The sequence below is a fragment of the Micropterus dolomieu genome, linkage group LG13 (assembly GCF_021292245.1).
Source record: "Micropterus dolomieu isolate WLL.071019.BEF.003 ecotype Adirondacks linkage group LG13, ASM2129224v1, whole genome shotgun sequence".
NCBI lineage: Eukaryota > Metazoa > Chordata > Actinopteri > Centrarchiformes > Centrarchidae > Micropterus > Micropterus dolomieu.
Genome location: NC_060162.1, coordinates 15,137,151 through 15,158,312, shown reverse-complemented (window position 1 = coordinate 15,158,312; position 21,162 = coordinate 15,137,151). Strand labels below are relative to the sequence as shown.

General features: G+C 40.4%; 2 protein-coding genes across 7 annotated transcripts in view; both read right to left on the bottom strand.

The window, feature by feature from the left end:
• Positions 1-10,741, bottom strand: part of ssh1b (slingshot protein phosphatase 1b) — a 19,090-nt gene extending 8,349 nt beyond the window's left edge. Inside the window, exons 1-10 of the mRNA XM_046067760.1 lie at positions 10,352-10,741; positions 8,737-8,774; positions 5,046-5,146; positions 3,596-3,660; positions 3,142-3,263; positions 2,983-3,051; positions 2,477-2,542; positions 1,520-1,714; positions 1,078-1,171; positions 289-417 (exon numbers count right to left, since the gene is read on the bottom strand). Of these exons, the coding sequence (XP_045923716.1) occupies positions 289-417; positions 1,078-1,171; positions 1,520-1,714; positions 2,477-2,542; positions 2,983-3,051; positions 3,142-3,263; positions 3,596-3,660; positions 5,046-5,146; positions 8,737-8,774; positions 10,352-10,432 (960 nt within the window). The 5' untranslated portion in view covers positions 10,433-10,741. The remainder of the gene's footprint in view (positions 1-288; positions 418-1,077; positions 1,172-1,519; positions 1,715-2,476; positions 2,543-2,982; positions 3,052-3,141; positions 3,264-3,595; positions 3,661-5,045; positions 5,147-8,736; positions 8,775-10,351) is intronic.
• A 1,400-nt stretch (positions 10,742-12,141) lies between these two features.
• Positions 12,142-21,162, bottom strand: part of LOC123982394 (synaptic vesicle 2-related protein-like) — an 11,313-nt gene continuing 2,292 nt past the window's right edge. For 4 of the 6 annotated variants that reach the window (XM_046067903.1, XM_046067899.1, XM_046067898.1 and 1 more), the window contains exons 3-17: positions 20,150-20,283; positions 18,449-18,534; positions 18,260-18,358; positions 18,083-18,154; positions 17,857-17,981; positions 17,683-17,746; positions 17,452-17,577; positions 17,239-17,367; positions 17,049-17,122; positions 16,268-16,344; positions 16,065-16,169; positions 15,435-15,546; positions 15,260-15,341; positions 15,079-15,168; positions 12,142-12,737 (exon numbers count right to left, since the gene is read on the bottom strand). In XM_046067903.1, the coding sequence (XP_045923859.1) occupies positions 12,510-12,737; positions 15,079-15,168; positions 15,260-15,341; positions 15,435-15,546; positions 16,065-16,169; positions 16,268-16,344; positions 17,049-17,122; positions 17,239-17,367; positions 17,452-17,577; positions 17,683-17,746; positions 17,857-17,981; positions 18,083-18,154; positions 18,260-18,358; positions 18,449-18,534; positions 20,150-20,283 (1,603 nt within the window). In that variant the 3' untranslated portion in view covers positions 12,142-12,509. The remainder of the gene's footprint in view (positions 12,738-15,078; positions 15,169-15,259; positions 15,342-15,434; positions 15,547-16,064; positions 16,170-16,267; positions 16,345-17,048; positions 17,123-17,238; positions 17,368-17,451; positions 17,578-17,682; positions 17,747-17,856; positions 17,982-18,082; positions 18,155-18,259; positions 18,359-18,448; positions 18,535-20,149; positions 20,284-21,162) is intronic. The other 2 variants (XM_046067901.1, XM_046067902.1) reach the window with 1 other exon arrangement.

The following is a 21,162-nucleotide window of genomic DNA, read 5'->3' as shown; positions in this document are numbered from 1 at the left end:
GTTGGTGTTAAGCTGTCAGCTCACCCGCAGTCACGGAGTTCTTCCAAGTTGGAAGCGTTCCACTCAGAGCCCTACAGAGGCAGGAAGACCGATACTTGTTCAGAATTATTGCTAAGAATTACTGTTAAGTAAACTGTACTGTATTTTACTGAGGTAAGTAGAAACCAAAGTGTAAACATATGTGGGTGTCAGCATGGTGGAAAAGGAGGAAACACTATTTTAAAAATATAATATAATAAAAAACATAAAGGTAGCATAAAGTAAAAATGGTTAAAAAAACATTCATACCAAATACACATGGTCAAAGATAAGTGTGGGCTTGTCCATCTGTCCCAGGATCAGAAGCATCTCGTTGTCGATAAACTCTTTGTACTCTGTGAGGTTACAACTCATGTGCTGCTCCAGCTCGTTACGGATCTGAGGACGAGGACATAAACTGAAACTTTCCTAAAACAACAGCGACATACTGAGAAGCACTAAAACATACTGGATCTTTAAGAAAGGGAACAAAGCTTTACTCCCCAGTTCCACACTGAACAAAATTATAAATGCAACACTTTGGTGGTCATCATGAGCTGAACTCAAACATCTAAGACTTTCTCTATGTACACAAAAGGCCTATTTCTCTCAAATATTGTTCACAAATCTGTCAAAATCTGTGTTAGTGAGCACATTGCTGAGATAATCCATCCACCTCACAGGTGTGGCATATTAAGATGCTGACAGACAGCATGGGTATTGCACAGGTGTGCCTTAGGCTGTCCACAATAAAAGGCCACTCAAAAATGTGCAGTTCCTTCACACAGCACAATGCCACAGATGTCGCAAGTTTTGAGGGAGCGTGCAATTGGCATGCTGACTGCAGGAATGTCCACCAGAGCTATTGCCCGTGAATTGAATGTTCATTTCTCTACCATTCTCTACTATACCATCTACCATAAATGTTTACAGTTAATGACTGTTACATTAATAAAACATGAACATCACATGTATATTTTGCTAAAACCTTTAAGTACAGCATTATAGAAATATCTAGACCAATAACACGCATCGTTGAGCTGTTGATTTGGCACATACCTCCTTCGAGGTGATGTTCTCCAGGTCTTGAAACGTCATGATGCTGCGTAGCTTGGCTTTGATGAGACACTCTGTTCTCTCTCGTTCAGTTGGCCTGCACATAATCAGTCAATACATCAGTGCTGCTGTCTGACTGAAAAGTGGCATTATAGTATAACATATTTCCACAGCTGAAGACAAAGGACAGAAACAAAAGGGACAAAAGTGTCCAAAGAATTGAAATCTATTCGATGACTAAGAGTGTACACACCCCAGGTATGTTACAACTAAGTGGCAATTGGTTTGTTTGGCCATGTGACGCTGAAACCGTTGGAAATCTGACATCAGATGTGGGTGCTGTGAATGCCTCAAAACATTACAGCCTTTGTTTTTCCTACATGTTACATTTCACTTTAATTTGCTCAAACTGTTATGTTAATAGAAGCAGCCTGTAGTGTCTCACCGGTCGACAAACATGGTGGGCGAGTCAGGCCTGGTGGTCTCCAGGTCGGTCATGGCATTCCACTCATTGACGCAGCTTTGCTCTGAGGTGATGCAGCTCTCATAGAAGGCCATCCAAGTGAGAGCAATGCCACCTGGGAAGTAGTTGAACCGGCGTGACACCTCGCATGCTTTGTGGAGGATCTGCAGGGCAGACCTGCAGAGGCACAGAGCAAAGGCTTTCCCATCAAAATCATCAGCAAGATGGATGTATGGTGACAGGAGCAGGGCAAATAAGACAAGGCAGACTTGTTTATTGGTCATTCTGGTAAGTGACCAGCAGGTGGCATGTGGATAAAGCAAAACTGTCAGAAGTCCTTGAGCAAACAGTGGTGACAGTCCTGTCCCAAATATTCATGCTGGACCAGGAGAGACATCACAGTGATGACCATAGTGGAAAACTATAATCACTGCAGGAATGATAGAAATAGTAGTCCCAAACAATAATCTAAAATTTGACATCTCAGAGTGCTGTATGTGTATTTTTATATGGATATGATGGTGGTATTTTCCATGTATGTTTGTTAAGAAAAGTGTTTACACTGGGATAAGGAGTACAAAGCCTTAATGTTGGACAAAGCCTAACAGTTAACTTTTTTATTGTGGAGCTGCTTCTTGATCCCATAATTAAACTAACTAGGCTAATCTCACCTTCACACTGCACAGAGGCATGAAAAGGTATCCATGAGCCAACAATCTATACAAATTATGATTTACATTCCCACTAACTGTGGCATAAACCTGGGTATATGGGCATACAACATCTAAAAACTCAAATTAACAGGAAGAACATGCCTTGAGGTCTGGTAACATGCTCTTAAGACAACATTTATACAACATAGACAATGTGTTTTCCCCTTGTCCACACACCACAAAACACACGACAGTAATTCTAGGTAAACATGAAGGATTCACTAACCACATGGCCTGCACAGACACAGGCTTGAAGACATGTGACCGCCCTGCTGTGTTCACACTGAAGCCTCTGGTGAGGAAGAGGAGGAGAAGGAAGATCAGTTTGAGTCTGGATGGAGATGAAGAGTGACCAGGGGAATGTAAACACAGACTGGACATGGCTCGTTCATGGGACTATTCAGCACACCGGCCAGTGGAACATTCCTCCAGCATACAGAGACAATGTTAACAGGTCAGCAAGAACGGTTCTCACACAGGGAGAAAAATGCATGTAATTCACTCCTCTGCCACTGGTGGGCAGTAAAACCTAAAAGGGCAGAAAACAACCAAAACATGCAGCTGGAGGCCCCCTTGAGTCTGAGCACAAAGTACACATTAGAAACTCTTGCTTCACATTTATAGGTGTGTGTTTTAAAAGAAAAGATCCACTGGCAGTGTTGTACCTTGTATGTTCAGCAGATTTAAATGTTAATTATTCCATCTTTTATGAAAGGACAAACTGAAACTTACCCATCTCCATCTAAATGTATGTTGGTATCACTCCACAGTGGTAGCACCATCCCAATAGAGCAATCTTTACTGTAAATCACAAAGATTTAAAAATAACATTTTAACAAATCTAATCATCATAAACTGCGCTAAATTTAGGTCTGCAGAGAGATTAATTACCTGTCCTTGTCTGTGAAGTCCATTCCCAGGACGATATTTTCCTCTGTGTCTTGATGGCCGTTGGTGTAGATAACAACCATGTAGCGTACCCGGTCTGACCATCCACTCTCTAACCGTACAGCCTGTGGAACAAAAGAGGAGTATGTGAGAAACTGCATTTATGAGAAAAATATCCACTATTTACTGATGTTGCCATGCTGCCACTGTACGAAAACATATGTTACTTCATGATGACACACACCTGAGATCAAACAGACTTTTCTAAAATTTTAAATTGTAACACTTGAAAACAACACTTGTGTCGTCAAGTCTGTAATTTTCTATATGGTGAATGAAATGAATGACTTTAAAGAGTGCAGCACCCACGCAAACAATACATAAAACTTACTATCCAAATGTTTTTGGAGAAAAAAATGTGTGAGTGATGAAGTGGGTGTGTGAGTGTTTTACTGACCAGTTTAATGCGATCTTCGGACCGGAGGATCTTAAACATGACCTGCAGGTGTTGAGGTAAATCTCCTGAAAGCGAAACGTGCATTAAGACTGATAGGAAAACAGAATGAGTGTACTGTGATTAAACAAGAGACACTGTCATTGGCAATGTTTGATTAGACCATTTAACTGGCTTTAAGTCAGCCAAACTGGCTTGAGGTCAACGTCACAGTCTGGATATCTAAGCAGGACATCACCACTTTGTTTAGCTCACAAAGACCCTGACAGAGAAAAGGGATTTTCCTGCCATTTCATGACCTAAGCTTTAATAGGTATTGCAGTAAGTAACTAAAACTATTATTACCAAGTTTAGACATTCAGAGAAAATAAATCACTGACAGGCTTCACTACAGAGACGCTCTTTCTGGAATTTCTACCCAAAAAAACTAAAGGCCAACTACAAACTGATCATTCCTTCCTCTATTGTACATTCATTGTTGGTTTTCTTCTCTAGTGGGAGGAAATATGTTAGCAGATTTCTCCCATTGAAGAAAAATCTAAACCCTGTGACCTTCCAGCTTTGCTAAGCTAAGGTGTTCTCACTCATGAATGCAAAAGTGCAAACTGACTGGTCCCGAGTTTGTCCTCAAATGGCTTCAGACTCAACAAGGACATCAGATTAAAGACTTGTAAACAGTGAGCATCTAAAAAAGAACCCCATTGATGGTCGTTAAAGCACTTTGGGCATTTTTTTAGACTGTGCAAGATTATGCCACATTTTAATGTCACTGTGATGTGCAGACAAACATCAGCAGCATGATTGTGTAATAACACTGAGCTAAATCTGTTGGCGCCACTAAGGAAAACTGAAGTTTGAATGACAGTATGTATACACCGATTAGCCATGATACCCAGATGTCACGGTAAAGAGATAATCAGAGTTATTCACATCCCCTGTCAGTGGTCATAATGTTATGGCTGATCAGTGTATGTATATAGATATGATGTTGAATCTGCAAAGACAAACATCTGTAGTAATTTAGGCAATACATGTGTTGTCACTAGCTGACAGCACTGTTAGGTAGGAGGTTGAGTGGTGTAAATATAATTTGTCTGATCATCTTATCTTCTTGTTTCAAGACCAGTTGCAGTTTTTTAAAACAAATTTCCAGTGCTTTCATTGCAATATTTGCCTCTCTCTATTTTAAATGGTGAATTCATTTAGTAAATGACTGTGATAAGTGTTTTCTACTTACAGCTTTGTTTATTCTACTTATAGCTTTGGTCGATTCAGGTCAGACCCAACTAAGTCACGGTTCCTTACACAGTTTAGAATAAACACAGACAAACCCACAGCGAGAATACCCACCCCAGCAATTCAATTTTCCTTTTGTCTGGAACTTATCTGTGCAGTGAATATGGGGCAAAAGAACATGAAACAAAGCTTCTTCTGTGCCTGAGTGTGTTTCTACCTGCATGTTTGTGGTGGGTCGGGGTCTTTGGTCCTTGTGCGCTGCCGCCCTGCTGGAGGAAGAGGGCGGCTCCTTTGACCATGAAGAAGCTCTCACTGAGGCTGGAAAAAGCATAAGTAGAAAATAAATTCAGGGCTTCTTCAATCCATATTATGGGTTAGTTTTGGGAAACAACTGCCATCAAAGAACGTCTTATTTACAGTGCATTGTAGCACACTACTCTTAAACTGGCTGTTTGATAGATTTTGGCAACCCATTATTGTACCTTTAAGTACTTTGCTACTTGAAATGAGATGTCATTCTACATTTTAAACCTTTATAATATTTCACATAATAAAAATATCAGTAAAAGATATATGGGAAATTTGAGTCTGTTAGGTTTAAATGGTGGGTTTATTAGGCTCTTCTTTTCCTCCTGAGTTTATTTTTCGCTTAGTGAATGAATGTCAAGTGGATACTTTTATAACACATCCTTTGGCTTTATAACTGGTAAACTGAGCAAAAACTGAATCATCGTTATTGGTATGTGACCTAAACTGCTAAATAAAGAAATGTTTGGAAAGAAATTTGCAGATGATTTTCTTGATTAACCAATTTATCTTTTGGTCTATATACAGTCAGAAAATATTGGAAATGTCTGTCAAAAGAGAGACTGAGAGACTGAGCTGACATCTTCAAATTGCTTGCTATCTTTCCCAAAACCAAAGATATTCAACTGGCCATCACGTAACACAAATAAAAGCAGCAAATCTTTAAAAATGAGAAGCTTAAATCAATGAATCTTTTGTATTGTGTGGCATATTTGTTCAATTATCAAAATGTTCTGATTCATTTTCTATTGTCTGACCAGACTTCACAGATGAGAGTTTAGTCTCCATGATGTTGCAAAAAAGTCCACATTGGAGTTGAAATCACACTTTACATCACGTAGTGTGTTTAAGAATTGTGATGAATGAAGTTGAGACAGGGACATGAAATGTTTGCAGTCAGGATACTGTACGTATAGTGAGCAGCCAGGTAAAGGCTGCATACTTATTAAGTCCTCATTGGTTCATTGAGCAGGACAGGGGGCTCATCAGAGACTGAAAGTCAGCAAGAGTCCTGATGCAGTGACTTTTACAGCCCTGTGATTAACTGACTCTACTTGATTGGGTTGCCTGACCTATGGTGAATCAAGTGTTACCCCATGATGGTCCATATGTGCTCAGGCTTTAAAGCTTTCTCTCCTGTCCAACCTGCGTTGGACACAGCACTTCTGGGTCACGACTTTGTTACGAGAGCTGCAGAGAGCAGGAGGGAGAGCTTTAGCGTCCTTTCTTACACAGAACAGTGCAGCTTTGTTTAACCACACTCTCAATCCCCGCTCAAACAACACACACAAAGCCTGGTATGACTGAGTGGGACCATCACAAGGTCTTTTGTTACAGCTCCACGGCCACATGGTATCATTTCTTTTCAAATGTACGTAGATGACATATGACGTGGAGACGACAGCGCAAATGAACCACAAGGCTTGATTTGAAATAATAAGTAGCCTTAAACAAATGTATGCTGCATTTTAGATTTCAAAGAACTCTTCAATCACAGGTTTTTTCTTCACGGAAGAAAAAGGATGACTAAGCTTTTAGAGTATTTATTTATTTTTTATTTTAAAAGGTGTGATTTACGTAGTTTGAACCCAAAAAATCCTCTCAGAATGAAAGTTTTAAAATGTGTCTGATGTCCTGAATATGTACGTAAATATGTAAGCAAATGTATGTATTATATATTGCTAAATTAAACTAATCACACTGTGACATCCTCACAATTCATCAAAGTTTAACTGCCAACTCTAGACACCCCATACTTCCACTAAGTGTCGAGTTACTCTAATACATGTCTACCAGTAAGTCTAGTATCAGCTTTTTGTTTGTGAGAACTTACATGCGACAGATCTCCCTCTGAGTCAGAGCAGCTTCCTCCACCAAGTGAGGCAGCACGGTGAACATAGCTTTATGTGAAGGTTTCACAACCAGATGCATCCTTGCTAGTAGTTAGTTGACTGTTTACACTCTCCAATTTAGTTTCCCAAAACAGGCCTTTTATTACTAATATCCTGCTATCCATCTTCTACACCTGCGTATCCCGGTCCACGGTCAGTCAGGGGACTAAAGCCTCTCCTAGCAGCATATTTCAGTTTAAATTCTCTCGTCATGGTCCTGGTCTGGCAAGTCCTTTCTCTTTTCCTCCAGCAGCTTTCTTGCCATCTCGGCCCTGAAGTCTCCTCGTTTGTGCTTTCCTGTCCTCTCTGTTTCAGCTCCCTATCTCCACTTCACAGCGCATGCTTCGGAAATCAGCTCTCCCTATGCAACACTCTGACACAATACCATCTTTCATGCAAGCATTGGGAGGCGGTGAAAATGTTACTTGGCATCGATCTCAAGTCTGACATGCAGAATCCTAAATTAAGACTCCACGCTGATAAATTACCGAGCCACAGAAACATTTTACTCATTTAGACATGACATGGCTGTTTCAACTGTGAATGACCCACGCACTCAGTGAGCACAATGACAGGGTCTGTGCCAGAGCTTTGCTGAACACAAATCATGACTTTTGTGACGTCGGGTTGATTAAAGAAAAGCTTTGTGACCGAGCAGAAACAAGTTTATGTTATGTAACCGAGTAGAGGAAACATTTTTAAAAAACTGTCACGTTAAATCATCTATACTTCCTGAAGGTTTTTCTCCTTGACAAAAGTCAGAAAGTAAAGGCCATTAGAGAAAATAAACTGTGTAACCGATATGAAAGCCAGATTTGCTGATATCACTGAATTTTCAGGACTGGGGATGAGACAAGCAGCTCCTCACCTGCCAAAATAGTTTTTTAATACTGAATTGAAGATTCAAGAGGTGAAAGCAGAAACAATATTAAATGAATCCTCTTTTTAGGAAGAAGTGTAACTGTCCTTTCCAAACTTGTGTGTTTGTTCCAATTACAGAACAATTACTTTACATTCACTATAAAATCAATTGTGCATTTGGCAGAAACACACTCTCTCTCTCTCACACACACACACACACACACCACACACTGTATATACAGTCGCAGGAAAAAGTATGTGAACCCTTTTCTGCTTAAACTGGTCATAAAATGTGATCTGTAGAATCGATAGAATTTTGGACCATGACCACATTTTATGACCAATTTATGCAGAAAAAGGTTCTCATACTTTTCGTCGTCATATCGTATATATCAAAGCAGCCACCCGTAACCTGAAAATCTAGAAACTAAGTAAAAATAGAGCACAAGTACATATAATCCAGACAAAGCAGATTAATATGTGAATATGAAAAAAAAGAAATTAAAAGACCCCTTTTAAAAAGAAGTTAAATCTGAAACCCCAAAGTTCAGTTTAAGAGTATAAACTGTGTTGTAAGGGTTATACTCTCACTTGGACCGGTTAAAATGTTGTTTTCAGCCATCCTTCAGAGACTGAGACCTCACCAGAGACTGAAAATTACAGCTTGAGACATCACTGTCTGCTGATATTTCCCCTTGTTCCTACTACTGAGTGAGCTCATCCAGGTCCACTGACCACAAAGACGGGACAAAAATACATTCCACACAGTCAGAAATACAAAACATTTGTATATCATCACTGTCTCAAGAGATCTTCAAACACACGCCTTTTTAAACAGAAAGAGCTTACCTCTGATTATTTTTCCGGTCATCATCACTTCCAAAATCCTGAAAGACAGAAATAAGGCAGAGAATATACAGACTGCAGCAAAATAAAATGTTGTGGAACGGCAGTGGTGGGCCTTCGGTGTCGAATGCACGTTGAGGAAAAACTGAGCCAGAATGTTCAAAGAGGATATTCTTTTTTCTGTACTTAAAAATAGTCATCTTCATGAATCTAATATTTGTAGCTGCAGTCCAACAGAACAGGAGAGTTTTTCTTGTTGAGACTGGATTAATGAACTAACTGCAATGTGCACATTTAACTGTTGTTTGGGTCATCTGAGGGCTGACATTTATTATGAGCATGTTACAACATTGCGTTTGTATTTGTGAGAACCACAGAGCCACATGGGCAGACACACATTTAGGAACTGACTGGACCTTGATATGTTTATGTTCAGTTAAATATTTAAGATGTTACAGTAATGTTCAGGAGGGTGCAATATAGTGTGCCAGCGCCAACTGCTGGTCCTCCCTTGTTAATGTTGCAATCTCATCTGATATGAACGTCCTGTAGAGCCGACAGCTCAATCATTAAGACACCTTCAAACAGCACAAGTTCAGCAAAAAAACACATCCAAACATCCCACCCATTCACTTGTCCTGCCTTTTGGCTGACTCTTGCAGACTAGTGAGCTGTAATGCAGAAAGTGATATTAAAAACCCACCTCATCATCCGAGGAGGAATGTCGCTGCTTATTTTTTCAGTCAGCCTACTTCAGAGCACGTAATCCACTTTCCTAAAACTAGAAACTGGAGCCCTTGCCCTGATGTTATAATTTCATTGGGATGTCAGATCTGACATTACTCCATATTTAATTGAGTGCCTTTGTTTGTCGCTAAGATTTCGTTTTGCAAATAGGATTTCAATGTTTTCTTCACAGCCTAAAACTCCACAAAGTCAATATTACGTAGGCTATCACTGTCAGGAGCTGAACCTGACTGTAGATTTCTAAAACTACAAAAAAAAAAACCCCAAACCCATAACCTAGTCCTTCAAATCATAATGGAAATGTGATGTAAAATACTGAATTGACTGGCAAGATTTTTGTGTGAGGTGTTGCATTCTGGTCAAATTCTGGCAAGTTGCCTGATGGCATTTCTTACAACATTTCATAGCATTTGATTGTATACCTCAGTAATCATCAGAAGTGTTTCTCTCATATGTCTGCCTGTTCGTGAACACTTGACTTAACTGTCCTGGGGCACACACTGTACATAATACTGAAAACTGAGGTAATTCCCCTTTAAAGTCTCCTCCCAAACATTGAGGCTGCAAATAAAAAGCCAATAACAAGGAGGCTGAACAACCTGGGTGCAACGCAGCAAATGTTTGTGCAGCAGCAAAATGAGCACTTTGTTCTGACAGCTAAACCCAGCAGCAGCGTCCCCCTCCCGTGAAGGATTCTGTTGACAAATCCGCTGCCACAGCAGCCACAAACAACTCTCTGCTGTAACAATGCAACAGTAGCCTATATCAAGATAATAACACGCACAGCGATGACGGAAGTAAGGTTACTGCCTCTTAAACAAAATTGGTACGGGCATTCACACAAAGACCGAGCCCCAGCTTTTATACTCACCTCCCCCGCACTGCTGTTTGTCGTGCTGGCCGAGGATGCTGCACTGGGGGTGGGAGAGCGCTGCAGAGTCACCAGGGCCATGGTCGGTGGGCTGCAGCCTTGGAGGGCAGCAGAGGAGGAGAGGAGAAGGGAGGGGAGGAGGTTGTGGGAAGATGCGCCGCTGAGATTGTCTCTGTCACCGGGGAAAAAATGCCTAGTCAGACTCTCATCCAGCAGCACCTGACTCCAGATCCACGGCGGTGCTCCCTTTCGGTCCTGCTCCGAGCGTCCTCTGCGGTTACCTGAGTCCTCATGAGCGGGAAGTCAGGAGAGATTTCCTCCGCTTGTACCGAGCCAGCAGCGGACCCCGTGATTTCATCGCTGGTGCGCAGACAGACAAACAAAACACGGTGCAGGTTGCAAGCGGGGCAGAAATGACATGCAGCTTTGTCGGATGCCTGTGATTGGCTGGCCTAGTTCGCGTGTGCGCTGTCATTGGGCCAATGTTGTCAAGGTGACTGGCCAGACTAGAAACTCCCAAATACAAATGTTGATGAAATAATATTCTGATAGTATTATGAAACGGAGATAGGTTGACGTAATGATGTAAAGTAGGGTAGGCTACCAACTAACGACTAGCCTATGTTCATTATCGATTATTTGCTCATCCATCATCTTCTCAATTAATTGTTTGGTCTGTAGGTATAGGATAGTCTGCCAGCAGAAAACAATTTCGCAACAAATGCCCGTCACAATATTACCAGGCGCAAAGCGACGCACAGCGCAGCGAAAGTGTCAGTTTCCGACAAACGTGTCATTTTTTTCACGCCCAGCGCCCACGTTAAGTAGGCTTAGGCTACTTACTCCCATCTGTGCGCCCTTAAGATTAGGTGTGGTCAGGCGCATTGTTGGTATTTCCATCTTGAGGCAACAGAAAGCAATTGTGCCATTGATCAACAAAAACCTGGAGTAAAGTCAATGGTGCAGTATTTTCCTAAAGGGCGCATAATTCAGATGGTAAGATGCGCCGGCATATTATCATCCGCGGATCAGGAGGGTGGATGAAATAGGGTGAAGTGTCTTCCCATTAGGAGAGACGCTGTGCGCATTTACGCACAAGACAATGCAGCATAACTTCATTGTTGATTATTGAAGTCTCCCTACACGCCAACATGATCGGTCAGGATAATCTTAATGTTCTGTGTTCTTCTACACATCGAAAAGGTCTCACACACAGTCCAGGTTCATACAGTGAAACTGTTTGGAGTGAAGCAGCTGTCCTCCTGATCAATTCTGAGCACCATCAGAGCTGTCTAAAAATGTAGAAGCTCAAAGTTTAATTCCGTTTCCTCTGAGGAGCTTCCTCTGTCCTGTCAAGCTGCTTAAACGTCCCACAATTTTTGCTGTGACTTTACTGCCTGCATGGAAATGACTGACAGCACAGCCGTCTCTCTGATCATTAAAGTAAATACTCATACATCAATATAACACACAATAAAGAAATCACCTGGAAGAGAGAGATGTGACCCACAACCAGTTCAGTTTATAATAATGAAGCACACTGAGGATATAGACATGTAGAGGAGACAGTGTATATGTAACGAAGTCTGTAACCCCAAAGTCAAAAGCTCAAAAAGATGTAATGCATCATAATTTTAAGACAAAGAAAACCCCTATTATCTCATTTTGATGGATTTTATCATAGTTGCCATTAGTTTTCTGTCATCCACTCATGCAGTTCAGAGGCAGCCATAATAGAAAATGTGTCATAGTGCAAATACTGACATTCATTGACAACAAATGAGCCTAAAACAGATTGAACAACTTTAATAGTAAAATGTGGCTTCATATATAAACAAGTCATTTAATCCAAAATGTATGCAATAAATGTCTCAGTTGCGCGGCTTGAAATGTGTAGCTCTGATCTGAGTCTGTACAGTGCATCCTCATTTTCCATAGTGTCCCTCTGTTGCTTCTCACAGCCTGGAAGAGTGTAACAAACCAGTCCAAGCACAAGTGTGTTTCCGGTCTCATTAGACATGGGAAGTAGGCCTACCCTCAATTAACACTCCCTGCCTCTAATGAGATTCTCCCCTGTTGTTCTTCTCCCATCATTGCTCAGAGGATTCAGTTCATAGTTAAACAGGCAACTTTGGCTTCTACAACAGCCTGGGAGTTTCTAATTTTTAATTTTTTTTGTTCCCCTTTGTTGGTCGGAGGAGTCTGTTGTGCCATTTGGCTGGCTGGGTGTGGTGATGGTCTTCTCTCCGGCCTCCTTGTAAAGACTGGTATTCTGTAGACCCCTGCCCAACGTCTCAATGGGCAGAATCAAGCATGCAACACCAGCCAGCAGACCACAGCCACAGTATATGGACAGGGTCAAGTACCGTGATATCCCGAGCATCACCTACAACCAAAACACAAAAACTGAGGAACCAAGTGTAGAAACATAATGCCTAATCTGAAGGAGTCTGATATCAAACTGGTGCTAGAACTACATTCTACATTTAAACCTGCAATTAACAAACAAAAAAAAATATCCCTCTCCAAAATGATCACAGCTAACAATAATTTTGTCAGACCATCAATTCCCGGAATATTACAGTGTTGATATGCCATATCTTCCATAACATGTTTAACTTCCTTATAATATATAGGATCACTGAGAACTAACAATAAAGTTGGTTACAGTCATCTCTATCTTCTCTCTCTATCTCTATCTCTACACACACACATAAATACACACACACACACAAACACACACACATCTCTCATTTATCACTCTAATCTCTAGTAAGTGTGCAAAGAGTCTGAAACAATCAGCAACAAAGGCAGAGAAGAAGAAAACTGCTAGGAAGTAAACATGAATGTAAACAATACAGGTTTTTTAAAGAAAAATATTTAAATGTGTAGTTTTCAGTGGCTTCTAGCAGTGAGGATTCAGATTGCAAACAGAGACAGCATCACATAAAATGCTGAAAACTCAGGTAACCTCCTTCTGCAACGTTACAATACCATTTTTATCAGCTTGATGTTGAACTAATCTATGCTCGTTACATGATAATGCTACATAACTGTGTTTAGCCGACATGATACGTCAGCATTATCTTTTACGAGAGAAGCTCAGTAATTTGAGCATAGCTAAAATGAATTGGGTGATAACAAAAAACGGCTAGACTGAATATTATAAATTAGATTGTTGCCACACTTTAGTATAACAGTTAAACCGCAGTAAGAAACATTACTGTAACTTAATGGATACTTCTTCCACTGTGTATTATGTTGCATTGATTCATATCACATAAGTTACAGCGACTGAGACCGCTGAAGAATCGGTAAAACAGTGATGAATCAAAATTGAACTTAATGAAGCCAGATCCATCCTAACTTATCTGGATGCTTTACTAAATGGCTAGTATAAACAAATATCCCTACATTTGCTTTGTTCTGTTAAATCATGACTTCAGGCTCAAATCAACTCTTTGCTATAATACTGTTGGTACACAAGATAGTAATATGGATGGCACCAGCCGGTGAAGTTATGTGGAAACCGTACAACTGTAGTATTTTGCAACGGATGACGTTAGCAACTGGTTGACTTTAGCTGGCAAGCTAATGTTATCTAACTTGAGCCAACTAAAGCACAAAATCACAACGTATTTTACATGCTTTGCAGTAAGGTTAGTATACTTTTACTCAAACGGCTTTCTGATGTTGACCTTGTTTCCACCAGGTGTCAATGTGATTCTCAGTTTTTTCATGCTTGTGGAGTTTATGTTCGAGTCTGTATTGGGAGCTGGTTGTTTTTTGGTGCAAGCGGACTGTAATCCGTTAGCTGCGGTGTTGTCGCTGTGTGTACAGTTCAGAATCAGTAGACAGGAGGCTCAGGAGAGCCTACGGAGAAAATCCGACCCGATTTCTTCACATCCCAAGGGACTGAGAAAGCAGCCATGTGGTTCATTTTTATGTGAGGTTACAACCCATTCCCAAATAGGCAATTGAAAGGGTTTAATTGATAAGCGATTTCATTAAAGACTATATAGAGCCCTTTTAATGAGGAAGATAATCTTGTCAACATGTTTGTTAGACTTCACAGATACACAATGCATTCTGGTGAATAACGCTAAATGTAAAACAAGTTTGTTGATGAGAAAACGCCATAGGGCACCTTGAAATTCCCAGGGCTTAAAGTATGATTTTACTACATAACTTGTATAAACTGATGTAATGTATTTAAGAAATTGATGATTGCAGCTACACTGGACAACGCATTGCATTGTTTGAAGGGTTTACAGTAATACAGTTAAACCTTTCACAATGTTTGACATTTAGTTTTTTTGAACGGTTCTTCATGTTGCTGTTGCATACTGACTACATTATTTCTCCAATTTTAAAATGTAAATGCTCCATATTTGTATAGCGCCTTTCTAGTCTTTTCAGCCACTCAAAGTGCTTTTACCATTCACTCACATTCATACACTGAGCCTAAGTGCTCAAACACAAACTAACATTCACACACGTGTATGAACACATTCATACACTGGTGGAACAGCCACCAATTCGGGATTCAGTACAAAGGACAGTTCGACATGCAGACTGGAGGATCCTGACTTTTAAATTGCGGTGTGTAAAAAAACACTAGTGGGTTCTGAAATAATGTTGAATCACTTAACTTGCAATTTGTCACAAATAATTTAAGTTTCAAACTGTCATTTCTCATACCAACAGAGATGGTCACTTCTGCATACCTGTGCCACAAAGGGGGTAATCAGGGCACCCATGGAGTTCAACCCACTGCAAATCCCCAGTGCTAAGGCTCTGTTTTCTGTAGGGAACACCTAATGACAGAGAGGAGGGAACATTTTCTCCACTTTGAATGATCTAAAACTATGTTTGAGGTTAAACTGGTAAAATAGTATGTAGACCTACCTCTGTTGTGTAAATAAAAGCAGATTGGTTTGCTCCAGTGCTGAAGGCTCTGGCTATAAAGATGAAGATTGTAAGAGTTGTCCTGCATGAACAGAAAGAGAGGCACAGAGTTTGAGATCAGTCTCCTAGTTTTAATATATGGCTATTTAACAAAATAACACAGAGACAAACTTACCTCCCAATACACGCAAATAAGGGTAGAAAGCACAAAGAAAATGTGACGAAACACAGAGTAAGGGTCTTTTTCCTGCCAATTCGGTCAATTGCGATAAGTATAACTAAAATACCTGAAACAAACATGAAAAACAAACAGCAAACATACATTTTAAATGCTGCATAAGACACACCGCCTTAACCACCACATTTGTGTATCTCACTCTCCTTAGGCTTAGTACTGCAGGGCAGTGACAAACTGAGCTTCTATAAACAAACCTAAGTTAACTTAAACCTGTTTTTTCAAGAAAGTCAAGTTTAAAAGCATGTAAATATAAATAAGAGCTTTCTACAGCATGTGCACCACATTTCATGGCATTACAGATGTGTTTGTTAAAACCTTTAAAAGTTTGACCTGATCTTAGTTTCTTAGAGGAATTTAGTCAAATTCCATTAATACATTTCAAAATCCATCAGAAATTGTATCCATGTTGTCTCAGATTTTTGATATGGATAGATAACTAAGAAATATGGAGGAACACCCTGTATATGGGCTAAATACTGTACCGGGCAACAGCATCATGAAGGTCTTTACCTTACAGTTTCAATTACACACCCACCTCTGAGAAAATGCTAATAGCGAACATTTTACCTGGGAATTCAGCCATAGACGTCAATAGAAGGTCTATGTAGTCAGCTGATGTCAAATATTTGCATTCCAGACTACAGCTCAGTTCATTATTTGCCCCTGTGGTTGCTGTAAGGAAGGACAGTTTTGTCTTGGTATTTGTTCGAATTTAAGACACAAAATGACAAAAGTTACAAGCTGATTCACATGGAGCAGCTGTTACTTACGTTCACATGAATGTCCAGTTTGAAACAGCTCAGTTGTCAACAGGCCTATCCCGTAGTAGCAGAAGGCATTTGCAAACCTTTGGATAAGAAAACAAAACAATACAGTGATCTACAAGCTAAGTTGTGTAAAAGCTGAAAATAAAGTATTAAATATATGGGCAGATTAACCTGCTAGCGGACCCTGGGAGAGAAAAAAAATAAAGAAAAAAAAACCCAACTATGGTCCCCAGTGGCTCTTACTCTCTGTGTATTCTGTTTGTTCACATGCATCCAATTGGCCATCATGTACAGTGCACACAGCAGACTACAATTTCAGAATTATTTTATTAACAAAGTCTTAAGACTGTAAAACAGTTCATTACATTCATTTATTTATCTAGCTAACACTTTTATCCAAAGCCACTTACAATTGCTATGTCAGAGGATGCATGCCTCCAGAGCAACTAGGGGTTAAGAGTCTTGCTCCAAGACACACTGCTGGATGGGTCACGGTGGGGAATTGAACCCAGGTTTCTTACGCCAAAGGCATGTGTCCTATCCACACTTCCATCACCACCATTTGTTCATACTGTATTTAAGTGTGTAATCCCAGACAAATCTGCACATAGTAAAATGACCACAAACCTACTGACACCTAGTGAACTTTGAGTTTTCTAAAGCAGTTGTCCTCTTTGACTGGTTGGTAGTCCACCCTTGATTAAATAATTACCTTTAATCAAATTAGCTGATTAATGATCGTTGATAGAAAGGACACAGTAGAAAATATATTACTCAGGCTAACCATATATACAACAGAAGAAGTGTAGTCCTCCAATACTGAGGAGTGAAGAGATCTTTGACCCGTCCACGGTCATTCTGTGAAATTAAAAAGATAAAATATAAGGTGTATTCATGAATATCAGTGATTAAGCATTGCACTGTGCACACATCTCCTTTTTCTGAACACATAGACCCAATATCTTTGACTTCACCTGTAAATATGTAATCATTTTCCCTTGAGGCATGGCCTTGCCATTCTCTTTGGCGATGCGCGTTAACAGTGCCATGGCTTTCTCCGTTTTTCCCGTCAGCATGTCAAAATGAGGACTTTCAGGCAGCCACTGTTTAACACAGAAAGTTCAGTTGAGAGTTTGACTCCAGATGATTTTATTTTAAGGATCTGTATTAATCACCAACATACTTACATGGCAGAAGCAAACAAAGACTGCCATTGGTACAGCGGACAGGCTGAGCAGCCACCTCCAGCCAAGAGTGGGCATTATCAACAATGCCAGGAGGACCTCGAGCACACAACCAATTGCCCAGAATGCCTGATGCACACAAACACATCAATCAGGAGGGAATCAGTGAGCAGTATACTTCATTAGGTCAGACTCAACACTTTAATACGGTGAAAGTCAAAACCACTTTAGTACCTGGAACATCACGAGGCAGGTGCCTCTCGACTTCCCTGTGAGGAATTCTGTGTACAGTGTCACCCTAAAAAGAGGCTGAATGTTTGTTGCAAATAATTTCACAGCTATTAAAATGTGCTGGTCTGTTCAGTACAGCTTTCGAATCGACACGTGGAGAGGAAGCCATGAACTTACGTCTGAGGAGCTCCTCCAATGCCAAAGCCTGCAAAGCCCCAAATGGCCGTGAGCCAGCCATACACTGGAGCTATGGCACGCAACAGGCCGTAGAACAGAGCCCAGGTCATACAAATCGTCAGACCCTGTTTACCACAGAGAAAAATACAGAAAAGACAAGTCAAACATCAAATTATGTACAGAAGTCCCATAAACTTTATATGAAAAAGCCAGATACGAGACTCACTACTTTTCTGCCGTACTTGTCTGAGACCTTCCCCCAAGGAGCTGAACCGATCCCCAACCCAAGAAACAACACCTTAGGCAAAAAAAAATAAAATTGAGAGCCAACATTTTCACACTTTTCAAAATCAACAAGCTGTAGAACAGCACTTCCCACTGAGAAGACCTAATGGGACTTTACCGATGTTGTGAGCGCCACCTTGTAGCTGGGCAGCCTCCACTCACAGTGCAGCTGGGGGCCCAAGATACTGGGGATCATCATCTCCATGGAGTATGCTACCTGCTCTCAGAGAGGCAGAGCGCTGCATGAGAGACATAATATATCTGGAAATCAGAGGAAGGACCCTTCTGCATGTTTCAGGATTCTTACCCATGCCAGTCCGGCGAGAAAAGTGATTTTCCACTGGAACTTTCCAAAACCGATGGCCTCCAGTGCCTCGTCTACTGTAAAGGTTTCTGTAAAAGGGACATGAGAGTCACTACAAATCCACGGTCCCCTGTAAAGAAACGAACGCAGAATCGCAAATCGATCACTTCATGATTGTTAATGGTAGACAGTGGTGGAAACTAACTAAATACTGTACTTAAGAACATTTGAGCATATTTGTATTTACATTATCTTACAAAAGTGGATACACCCCTCACATTTGATTATATCTTTTCATGTGACAACACTGAAGAAATGACACTTTGCTATAATGTAAAGTAGTGAGTGTAAAGCTTGTATAAGAGTGTAAAATTGCTGTCCACTCACATCACACAGCCATTAATGTCTAAACCGCTGGCAATAAAAGTGAAAGTAAACTACTATGTCAAAATGTGATGAATTGGGCATAATTAGCCATTTTCCCTCCCCCGTTTCATGTGACTCGTTAGTGTTACAAGGTCTCAGGTGCGAATGTGGAGCAGGCATTTTAAATTTGGTGTTCTCACTCCCACACTCCCTCATACTGGTCACTGGAAGTTCAACATGGCACCTCATGGCAAATAACTCTGAGGATCTGAAAAAAAAAAATAAAGAATGGTTGTTCCACATAAAGATTGCCAAGACCCTGAAACTGAGCTGCAGCACGGTGGCCAAGACCATACAGCGGTTCAGCAGGACAGGTTCCACTCAGAACAGGCCTCGCCATGGTCGACCAAAGAAATTGAGTGCACATGCTCAGCGTCATATCCAGAGGTTGTCTTTGGGAAATAGACGTATGAGCGCTGCCAGCATTGCTGCAGAAGTTGAAGGGGTGGGGGGGTCAGCCTGTCAGTGCTCAGACCATATGCCACACTCTGCATCAAATTGGTCTGCATCGCTGTCGTCCTAAAGGGAAGCCTCTTCTAAAGATGATGCACAAAAAAGCCTGAAAACAGTTTGCTAAAGACAAGCAGACTAAGGACATGGATTCCTGGAAGCATGTCCTGTGGTCTGATGAGACAAAGATAAGCTCTGGTGAACTCCATGCCCAAGAGGGTTAAGGCAGTGCTGGAAAATAATGATTGCCACACAAAATATTGACACTTTGAACCCCTAATTAAAAATGTCCAAGTTGGGTGTACTCATTTTTGTTGCCAGTGGACATTAATGGCTGTGTGATGTGTTATTTTGAGGGGACAGCAAATTTACACTGTTAAACAAGCTGTACACTCACTATTTTATATTGTAGCAAACTTCTTCAGTGTTGTCACATGAAAAGATATATTTACAAAAATGTGAGGGTTGTACTCACTTTTGCGGTATACTGTAAGTATTTCCATTTAATACTTATACTCCACTACAATGGTAAATATTGTACTTTACTCCACTACAGTTTTTTTTTTTTTTTTTTACAAATAACTTGCTACTTTTCAAAGTAAAACTTACACGATCTTCAACATGACCAACTACCACATTCATTCTGCCATTCTGCTGCATAATGAATACTTTAACTTGATACTTTACATTATGATCAGCTGATATACACTGCTACAGTGTACATCTCATCCCCAGTTTATATGCAAATTGTCTCCCACCTGTTCATCACAAAAAACAAGTACAGTCAGGAAGGACTCAGATTATCGGTTTGCAAACAATTCTGCAAACCTTCAGTTAGATGAAATCCAGATCTGGATGCAGACTCTCTTCGCCCTGAGTTGAATCTTGCAGAAGCTGTAGTGCAGAGCTCAGTGTCTGTGTCCTGGTCTTCATCACTGTGACACAAAACATTTGCATCACCCCTAAATGTCAACACACCAAAACAACACATTCAGGCATTGTTAAGCACAAAAGGTTGAATTTAAAGTACAATTGATCACTTTGTCACAAAGCTGATTTGCCCAAGTATGGACGTACATAGCCCTGTGGAAACCCTCTGGTATTAGGGCTGAACGATTTTGAAAAAAAGACCTAATTGCCATTATTTTTCCAGATGTTGCAATTGCAATGCAATACCATGGGGAATCATCATTTTTACATCAATAGTCTCATTTTAATTGAAAAATTTATTAAACCAAACAATGCCCTGTTCTTAAATCTCTAGAATATTATGTGGAGGCCAGGACATCTTTGCATCACGACACACATAACCAAATATTGTGCCTCCTGCGATTTTAAAATTGCTGTATACGGCCATATAGTGATTTCGATAAAATTTTGATTTCAGATTGTAAATAATAATCCTTATTTGTAGAGCACTTTTCAAAAACAAGTTACAAAGTGCTTTAACAAGTGTAAAGAATAATACAAAAAAAAAAAAAAAAAAAGATAAGAGCATGAAAATCTTATATAAAATTAGTAAAATACAATAAAATAAAAGGGATAAAATAAAGTCAAATAAGATCAGGAAAAGCTCTCCTATAAAAGTATGTTTTAAGAAGGGACTTAAGAGTTCACTGACTCAGCCGCCTTGATTTCCTCGGGCAGGCTGTTCCAGAGCCTCGGGGCCCTGACAGCAAACGCTCTGTCCCCTTTAGTTTTCAGTCGAGACTCTGGAACAGACAACAGACCTCTGCCCGAGGATCTCAAGGTACGTGCTGGTGCGTATGGGACTAAAAGGTCAGAAATATAACAAGGCGAGAGGCCATGAAGAGCTTTAAAAGTGATCAATAGAATTTTAA